Source organism: Myotis brandtii, unplaced genomic scaffold (genome assembly GCF_000412655.1).
Source record: "Myotis brandtii unplaced genomic scaffold, ASM41265v1 scaffold670, whole genome shotgun sequence".
Lineage (NCBI taxonomy): Eukaryota > Metazoa > Chordata > Mammalia > Chiroptera > Vespertilionidae > Myotis > Myotis brandtii.
Window position 1 is genome coordinate 918,662 of NW_005370611.1, and position 10,344 is coordinate 929,005.

The 10,344-nt window shown below is 40.1% G+C and overlaps 1 protein-coding gene across 1 annotated transcript in view; it reads right to left on the reverse strand.

The window, feature by feature from the left end:
* The window catches only part of PMFBP1 (polyamine modulated factor 1 binding protein 1), a 47,049-nt gene that overhangs the window by 21,021 nt on the left and 15,684 nt on the right, over nt 1-10,344 (reverse strand). The window contains exons 4-6 of the mRNA XM_014529187.1: nt 6,297-6,539; nt 2,470-2,691; nt 867-1,037 (exon numbers count right to left, since the gene is read on the reverse strand). Of these exons, the coding sequence (XP_014384673.1) occupies nt 867-1,037; nt 2,470-2,691; nt 6,297-6,539 (636 nt within the window). The remainder of the gene's footprint in view (nt 1-866; nt 1,038-2,469; nt 2,692-6,296; nt 6,540-10,344) is intronic.

Here is a 10,344-nt window from a genome sequence, read left to right on the forward strand (position 1 = left end):
CAGGAATTATGTTCTCAATCTTACATCAAGGTTCACTAAGGCATAGACAGTGATTTGTCTTGAGTTTGTCAGTGGACACATTTTGGACTCTCCCCTGAACCTCTGTGTGGTCCAGTTTGTTAGGCAGATGAAGGTTCTTTGGAGGCTGTGAATTAGGAAAGATGCACTTATTCTATCAGAAGATGGGATTCAAAGTTCAAGAATTAAAGAAGGAACACTTTTTAATGAAATGGGTAAATGTGTATGTACTTCTTAAAAATAAAAAAACATGAAATTTTTGTTCTTTTTTGTTGAGAATAATTCAAATAAAACCCAAGCGTTGATAATCAGAAGTTAAAATTTGCTCTCCATTTATTCTTCCCTCTTTCATTTCCCCCAAGGGGGGAGGGGCACTTTCCCTTATATACTAGAAATTGACAATTTCTAGCATATACTTCTACATCATGATCAAAGACACTGATAAACAAAAGTGGAACCATACATAAGATTCTGCAACTTATTCTCAACAATTTATCACAAGCATCCTTCTATATAGCCCTTACAGATCTGCTTAATCCATTTTCTTGTCTGCACAGTATTCTCTAGTGTGGATATCTTTTAAATCATTTCTCAATCTCTTTAACATTTTTCCTATTGATGAGCACTTAAGTTGTTGTGTGAAAGATTTTATGACTCTTTACAATCTTGAACTTAGTGTGGGTGGGGAGAATGCATACTATGGAGAATATGAATAAAAGGCAGAGGCAAGTTTAAGACATTTGAGGAGTCTTGGTGAAAGAGATTACTTTAGGTAACTCTCTCTCCCTCCTTTCTTTTCTCATGACTTTGTTTTGGGTCTCAGAAGTGTTCTAGAAGAAGGCACTTACCAAAGCATTACTGCAGGCTAGCTTATTTCGAAGTTCCTGGATTAGATCATCCTGTTCAGAGACCTTTTGCCAGACTTCAGACAGTCGTTTCAGAGTCTCCTGATGCTCTTGAATCATGCAGGGAGAAGTGTATATACGCACCTTTGAATGATCACCCTTGTTCTCAGGTTCCTGGGATATTTAAAAATAAAGGGTGGTTTTGTTCACAATTTTTGAGTTAAGAATGCTGTGAGCATGAAAAAAAATCTCTGGACTTATATTCTAAAAATTTATGTTCATACATGTGAATCATAACTTTCTTCACAAAGGAAAATTTAACAAGGGTATAAATATGGTATAAAGTTCAAGAGAGAATACTCTGAAAAATCAGTTCTTCCACCTTGGCCTTCTATGACTCACATCCCCTCCTGCAACACAGTCCTTGTTACCAGTTTTTTGGGTATCTTTTCAGAAAATTTTATGGATATATGTATATATATGAAACCCCCTAGTTTTTTGCCTACACAAATGAAAAGTTTTCTATACACTAATGTAAATTGTGTTTTCACTTGACAATTTATTGAGGGCATTATTCATTTTGTTACTTGTACATCTACTTTTAAAATTAATTTCAAATTTCACAAGTAATGCATATGTGTACTATCTTTCTAAAACATTGTAACATTAAAATTTCTCTTTGATCACCTCCACTAATCCTATACTCATTGCATTCTCTGAAGATGACCATTTTTGCATAGCCTTCTAGAACTTTATCTGTACATTTACATACATATAAACAAACCTGTAGAATGCAGATATTATGTTGTCTTTTTAAAACATAAATATAGATTTTTTTCACTTAACAAGGTGTCTTAGAAATTTATCCATATTAGTACATGTATCTTTATCTTGTTCTTTTAAATTCCTTTTAAATGTGTTTATTCAGTCTCCTATTGATGAGAATATAGGTTGTTTTCCAGTGTTTTTTTTTTTTTTCCTAAAATGAACCTGAATATTTCTGCATGTAAATATTTGAGTACATTTTCTGGTATATGTGTAAATTAAATTCATAGAAGTAGGACTGATAGGATATATTTAAGACTTTGATAGAGATCACACAATTGCTCTTCAAAGACATTGTGTCAATTACCATTCTCATCAGTATTAGTACGCCTGTATTACTTGTGTAATGAAAAAAAAAGCAACTGAAAAACGAATACAAATTCAGGCATTTTGGCTCTTTGTTCGCATGGTTCGTGGCTTTCTCCTGTTTGATCCTGAAGTCATGCTTTGCATGAGTCCTATGACCTAGAAGAGCCCTTTACCAGACCCCCATGAGAACATGGCATATTTGAGAACTCATTTGGTAATTCACTTTCTGCCTTATTTGAAGTGGTGGCTTTTTATATTGATTAAGGGCCTCAAAATTCCTAAGGAACAATCTTAAAGGAAATGTGGAGGCTGGACGTTCAAAGCTGAGGGCTACACAATTCAAGGGGAGGAATGACATCTGGTTGAAGGTCTGGGTTTCTGGCGGCGGAGGTTGGGGCTGGTACGGGGGACCACCTGGGAGCTTGTCCACTCGCTGGAGCTCCTGGTTTGAGAGGCCTAGTTTAGGTCCTACCTGACCAACAATCCCGCTGAGTTCCCCCTCCAACATCTTCACTTGACATTCCAGTAACTCAATGTTGCTTAGGGAAGTCTGGTATTTATCCCTGTAGAGGTTTAAGCTTCTTTCTAGGGAGACAATCTTGTTCCCGGCCAAGGCGAGTTTCTCCTGTGCCAAATGGAGCTTCTCCCCTGTGTTTCCAGTATGCGTTCCAATTTCCTCCTCATACAGAATCACCTGTTGGTGTAGGAATGAAACTACACTGAACCCATAGAAGCATCTAATGAGAAAAGAATATGAGACTCCATGCAGTCTTATATCTTAACTCATCTTAGGAAACACAGATACACAGAATAGCCCCAGCATAGATTTAAAAGCTACAATATAATATCAGAATGTTAATGGTTAGAAATAAAAAAGGTTGTCCTATTTAGATGCTAGGCTTCTTAAAGACAAGGACCATATTTATTTCCCATTCTGCTGGGCGTGTAGTAAGAATTCCATAAAGACTTGTTAGTTGATTAATAGGAATCAATTTGTATAGCTCCATTAAAAAAATTTTTAAGGGCTTGAAACATGAGTTTCCTCTCTTCCCTAGATATTCCCTAGGGGTCTAATTTAGAAAATGGAGAGCACCTTGGGCACACAGGTCCATGTCAGCAAAGTTCCCTGGAGACATTGGGGGAACATGACCCGAAGTTCCTCTGAGATTTGTACAAGCCTTATTTAGTTTTCTTTTCTTCCTAATCAGTTAATTAGCCAACCAATGGACACATTCATTGAATGCTCATGAGCAATGTCTTGGGTGCTGAGGGAATACATATCTACATGATACAGGCTCCTCACTCAGAGTTTATAAACTCTGCCAATTTTGGGGAGATATGATTTAAAATGAGCAAACAAGTGGTACATAGTGGAGAGTGCTAAATTGTATGACTTGACTGACACATATGGAAGGAGTTAAGAGTAGATGAATCGCCAAGGCAGGCCTAAGTTTGGTTCAAATAGTTCAGTGTAAAATTTGAATAGAACACAATCTGCCAAAACCGGTTTGGCTCAGTGGATGGAGCGTCGGCCTGCGGACTGAGGGGTCCCGGGTTCGATTCCGGTCAAGGGCATGTACTTGGGTTGCGGGCACATCCCCAGTGGGAGATGTGCAGGAGGCGGCTGATCGATGTCTCTCTCTCATCGATGTTTCTAACTCTCTATCTCTCTCCTTTCCTCTCTGTAAAAAGTCAATAAAATATATTAAAAAAAAAAAAGAACACAATCTATTGGTCTAAGTACACTTGTTGCCTGTCACTTCAGATTCTTCCTAGAAAAGGATCATTTAGTCTGAGGTGTTTATTAGGGAAGGAGAAAGAGAAAAGGGCATATTTCATATTCAAATGTTTGTAACCGAAGCTGCCAGTGGCCTGCTCATATCCCCTTGGCACTCACCATCCCTTTGCATGTTACGTTCCTTCCAACCCCTACCATCTCAACTCTTTGCTTAAGAGCTGTTCGTGCCCCAGGGGCCCACCCAAGCAGAGGAGCCAGACAAGGCAGGTTACAAGTACTGGGGAGTTCGTACTCTCAGTGCAGTCCTCGACCAACGACGGGGGAGTATTCTACACCATCTCCCAGAGTTCTCCAGGGACCGAACCCCAGCTGTCTACACCAGTGATCTGACCTTCTCTGACTTACTTCCCTACACTCTCACCATGCTTCCTAGGATCACCTCCTGAATTAACTACTTACATTCACCTCCTTGTCTTAGGGTCTGCTATTGGGAACCCCAACCTTAGACAGAAGCTTGATGCCTTTGTGTATTAAAGTATTGAGGGAATTTGGCACAATGCCCAAAGTAATTTTTCCAATACTTTTCTGTCTTGGGATCTGTATCAGTGACTGCTACTTGCTACTGTTACTGCTACCTGCCGCATCCATGCTTCCCCTCATTAGTGATAGAACCTTGACTTTATTTGGGACAGCAGCACACCTTACTAAAAACAGTGCATTTCCTAGGCTTCCTAGCTGTAGCCATGTGACTAACTCTGGCCACTGATATAAAAGTGAACGTGTATGGGGCTTTTAAAGTATCCTTAAAAGGGAGCAGTGTGCCTTTCTCTCCACATCCCCAAATTCTATCCTGATTATTTGGATCAGGGATGTGATGGATGGAGCTCTAGCAGCCACCTTGAAATGGAAGCCTTGAGCCGATGATGATGGAGCTGAAAGATAGGACCCGAGGTACCCGATGACACATGCAGTTACCATAACATTCCTAGACCTTATCTTATATGTCATAGAAATAAACTATCTTACTTAAGCACAATTACTTGGGGTTTTTCTGTTATACTCAGTCAAATAGAATCACAACGAATTCAGGGTCACTTTATCCAGGCTGAACTATTCTTTAAATTATACTGAGTTTTAACAACAGTCCTGCATTAGCATTATTAAACCACAATTCATGCTCACCAGCTTTGTTCCAGATTATATTTTGTAGGATAACCTTTCTTTGTTCCTTTCCCACCTAATCCTTTTTAAGAAATTCTCATTGGCCATAATACTCCCTTTTGTAAAAAAAGTCTATGTTCTTTAAGGCCCTTCATAAAACCCCTGGAGTTAGTCTTTAAGCAACAGCACACACACACCACCACCACCACCACCATCCAAGACAGTCATTGGAATTTTACCTTTAAAGGCAAAGGAAGAAAAGCCAGGGAGGCTGCCTGTCCCTTTACTTAGAACCCACGGTTTTACTGTTGCTAGTGCTACCATTGCTCAACTGGGTAGGCTCCATAGCTTTGGTCTTCAGAATTTACTTGGGATTCCACAAGGATTCTCTCTCTGGTTTAAAAAATACAATCCTGCCTGGCTGATGTGGCTTAGTGTTTGAGTATCGACCTATGAACCAGAAGTTCATGGTTTGATTCCTGGTCAGCGCACATGTCTGGGTTGCGGGCTCGATCCCCAGTGGGGGGTGTACAGGAGGCAGCTGATCAATGATTCTTTCTCATCATTGATGTTTCTATCTCTCTCTCCCTTCCGCTCTGAAATCAATAAAAATATTAAAAAATAGAATCCTGGGACATGAATAGAAATGAATGTCCAGAATATAGTTCAGATAAGTCTATCAGTGGTTCTCAACCTTCTGGCCCTTTAAATACAGTTCCTCATGCTGTGACCCAACCATAAAATTATTTTCGTTGCTACTTCATAACTGTAATGTTGCTACTGTTATGAATCATAATGTAAATATCTGATATGCAGGATGGTCTTAGGCGACCCCTGTGAAAGGGTCGTTCGACCGCCAAAGGGGTCACGACCCACAGGTTGAGAACCACTGGTCTAGATGATCTCAAACTCCAGTCTGCAAAAAGGACCGACTTGTATTCTCAGTGTTTGATTCAGACCCAATGTCTGGTTCCCTTGTCAACTATGCCAGTGTCAGGAATTTATATATTATCAAAACTTGATAACTTTTTCTAAAATGGTTCATTTAATGGGCCTTATGCTCTTTTTTATAACCCTCAGAGACCTAGAGTCTTTTGCATTTAAATTGCAATGGTAATAAAATGAAAATGATGGGCCTTCACACACAACACACACACACACACAGAACACATACCCCACATGCACCAGTACTGGAGCTCTCACCCACTTATGCCATTCTGCTTAGTTCCCTCTGCTCAGCTTCGAAAAGATCAAGACTTAAAGAGGGAAAGCTGATAAAACCCGCTCAAGATGTTGCGAAGCTCTCCTCTCTAAGTCCAATGCTTGCTTTTAGTAGGCTTGGCCTGTTTTCTGTAGGTACATGAGCATATGAGACACTTCCAGAGTAACTCTAGCTATACCTCATCTTCTTTCAGTTTGCAGTGATGGTGAAGAAGAACCAGGTCGGAAGTCTGCTTCTCTAGGACGGACTGATACTGCAGGAGGGAACAGTAAGACGTCTGCAACTCCTCCGTGCGAAACTCCAGATCTTGCTGAAGGGCCAGCAATTTTTTCTTGAGTTGCTGGAGTTGTCTCAGGTGACACTGTTTACTGGCCCCAAACTCCATCTGTGATTCCTTGAATGCTACTGCTTGCTTCTTACTCTGTAATTGAGGTAAAACATACAGAAAAGGCTTTAGAGTGTTACTAAGCATGTATTCATTCTTTGATTTTTTAAAAATTGTTCAAGAGTTCACATCCATTTACCCGTCCTTTTATCTTTTCATCTACAGAGCACTTATTAAACATTTCACTCTATTCACAATGAAACATCACTTTGTGTTTCCACTCTATAAGAGGATTTAAAAGAAGAAAAAACCATAGTTCTTTCTTACCACTTAGATCTACCATTCTTCTTATTTAGGTCAGAAGAAAAAACACACATAAAGGATTGAACTAGAGACTAGTATAAAGATATATGTGATAATATGCTTATGTTTCATCTTCACATATAAAAATAACACAGTTGACCTGGAAGGTAATGAATTTCTGGTCACGGTCCTTGGACTAATCTTGATTATTAAAAATGCCCAGATAGCCAGAACCGGTTTGGCTCAGTGGATAGAGCGTTGGCCTACGGACTCAAGGGTCCCGGGTTCGATTCCGGTCAAGGGCATGTACCTTGGTTGCGGGAACATCCCCAGTAGGAGGTGTGCAGGAAGCAGCTGATCAATGTTTCTCTCTCATCGATGTTTCTGGCTCTCTATCCCTCTCCCTTCCTCTCTGTAAAAAATCAATAAAATATATTTTAAAAAGTGCCCAGATAAAAGGGTAAACTCTGGGGTGGGGTTTTGAGGAAACAGGTTTCTGGATGGTGGGAAATGTTCAGGCATGTCTGGGCACTGACTCTGTCTCCTTCTGCTGACAGAAGATGTGACTTTGCAGAGGCTGTGTGTGTGTGTGTGTGTGTGTGTGTGTGTGTGTGTGTGTTAGAAAGATAGGTAGGTAGATAGATATTTCTCCATGCCAATCCACAATTTACCTGAAATGCTGCTAGATCATCCTACATTTTCAGTCATTCATTCAATAAACATATGTTGAACACCTACTCTACATCGAGTATTTTGCTGGGTGGACATATTCCTGAGTTTTTATCAAGTACAATTGAGGTCTTTGCACTAATGTGTCTATATTTTCTTGCCCAACAGGCCTGATGACATGTGAAAGAGGTGGATGAAGAGGGTGTCCCTTAGCTCCTGTGTCTGCTTCTTATCCTCCTTCTCCTTCTTTAAAACACTGTGCAAATCCTGCTCTTCTTCCTATTTTCCCTGCAAAGGTGACTTTGCATCAATACCATGGACTTCACTGGCATGTCCTTAACAAGGCACTGCACATTCTGATTTCTGAGCACCTCATATTGTCAATAGATGATAAACTCCTGGAAGGCAGTGGCCATGTCTGCTCCTATGGAACCCGGATTAGAGATTTATACACAGCGAAGTATTGGAAGAGAGAAGGAAATAAAATAGAGAATGAGCACTCTTATTGGTTCCCAAGAATTTGAACTTGTGGCCTTGGCTTCATTAACAGAGTACTTTTAAACATTTAAAAATGAACTGTTTTTCTGAACAGTTTTAATGAGGTATACTTTAGATATCATAAAATCCAACCATTGTAAGTGTACAACTTAATGATTTGTGGCAACCTGGAGTTGTGTGACCATGATCACAATCAAGCCTTCGAACATTTCCATCACCTCAAATAGTTCCCTCATGCCCATTTGTCACTCCTGTTCCGCCCTCAGCTCCAGGCCACCACTAATCCGCTTTCTGCCTCTACGGATTTACCCTTTGCAGACATTTCATATAAATGGAATTGTATAAAATGTCATCTTTTGTGTCTGGTTCCTTTCACTCAGGAAAATGTTTTTGAGGTTCATCCAGACTCTAGCAAGCATCACTATTCTGATCTTTTTTATATTGCTGAATAGTATGAATATACCACATTTTGTTCATCTGTTTACCAGTTAATGAATAGTTGGATTGTTTTGGATTTTGGCTGTTATAAATAATGCTGCTAGGAATATTAATAGCTGTTGTGTGGATATTACATTTTTATTTAATGAATTTGTTCAGCAAATATTATGGTGCACCTACTATGTGCTAAGCACTAGATAATGGGGATACAGAAGTTTATAAAACATACAGATTCTCTGCCTTTTGGTAAATTATGTAGTGAAAAAGGGAAAAAGCACCATGGAAGAGAGTGAAGCAGGGGAGGGGTGAGGAATGCCAGGATGGAGGCAGCTGTAATTCTGAATTAAATGTTTTCATGGAGGCCCACGTTGCGAAGGTGACATTTGAGCCAATACTTGAAGGAGGCAGGGAAGGAGCCCGATGGGAATCTAAGCAGGAACACTTCAGGGAGAAATAACCGCAAGTGGCAAGGCCTGGAGGTGCGAGGAGCCCAGTGGTGTTTGAGGGGTCACTTTGTTCTGGCTGGAGCAGAGACAGGGAAAGGGAAAGTGGTACCAGGAGAGGTGCAAGGAAAGAGAGGTGAGGTTCTTTAGGGCCATATATGTCATTCTAAAGACTTTGACTTTTCCTTTCAGGATAGACCATTGGAGGGTACTGAGCAGGGGGGATTGATGGGATCTCCTGTAGATATTACAAAGGACATACTGGCTGTCCTATTGAAAATCAACTATAGGGTGCCCAGCTAGCATAGCTCAGTGGTTGAGCATTAACCTATGAACCAGGAGGTCAGGGCACATGCCCAGATTGCGGGCTTAATCGTCAGTGTGAGGCCTGCAGGAGGCAGCTGATCAATGATTCTCTCTCATCATTGATGTTTCTATCTCTATCTCCCTCTCCCTTCTCTCTGAAATCAATAAAAATATATTAAAAAAAGGAAAATCAATTATAGGAAGGCAGAAGCAGGGAGACCAGCCAGGAGGCTACAGCAAGGATGTAGATGAGAAAGGATGATGGCTTGGACGAAGGTGGTAGCAGTAGGTGGGAGAAATGGCTGGATTCTAGATATATTTTGAAAATAGAGCCCACAGGATTTGCTGCTGCATTAGATGTTAGATGGTGGGAGATGATGGTCATCCAAACAGGATAATTCCAGGTTTTGGTCTGAGTAACTGGAGAGATGGAGTTTTAATGAGATTAATTAAGTAAGAGCTGGCAGCCAGGAGAAAATCATCTCTAGTGAGAGTGGCTGGGGCAGCACAGATAAGGGAGGCTTAGTTCAGCTCAGAACCAGAAAGTCTATAGCTGATTGTGTTGTTCAATCTGATTTACTCTCTGGCTCTCCTAGAAGTTCATTTCATCCTTAATGTCACAGAATAGGGAAGGCAGTCAGAGAAAATTGATGACAATAGTAACCAGGCAAAAGAAACCCTAGGTCAAGACCAGCTGAACTCTTGGCCTGAATATCAATTTTGTATTTATTTTATATAGCTATAATTTCCAGTATTTATATGAAATGTTTTCAGTTAAGTGCTTTTATTCTTTTCAAAAGAATTCTCACCCCTTGCCTGTAAATGAGGTTCAGGGAGAAGTGACTTGGAAATAATATGTATGTATGTGTGTGTGTGTATACATGTGTGCTTATACACACACACATGTATGGGGAGGTTCTCAAGAGCCCAATCTGTCTATGCCCAATCTGTCTATATAGCTAAGCTGGGGTGAAGAGCTACTTAGAAAAAGACATAGTAAGTACTTAATGCAGATAGAACTAAAACAAAGAAGTGAACATAGTAGGCATAAGTCAGAAGGCTGTATTTTAGTGAAGCAAATACCCAATAAAATCCTTAACAAAATTAGCCAAAATTCTGTTTCTCTTAGTTTTGTGGTAACACGATAGACCAACTAGGTGATAAGATTTCACTCAAGTCTTTCAGTACGGGGCAAACATAAGATGTACCCTAATGTGTCTGGTTATAAAGATCCAAAAACGGCA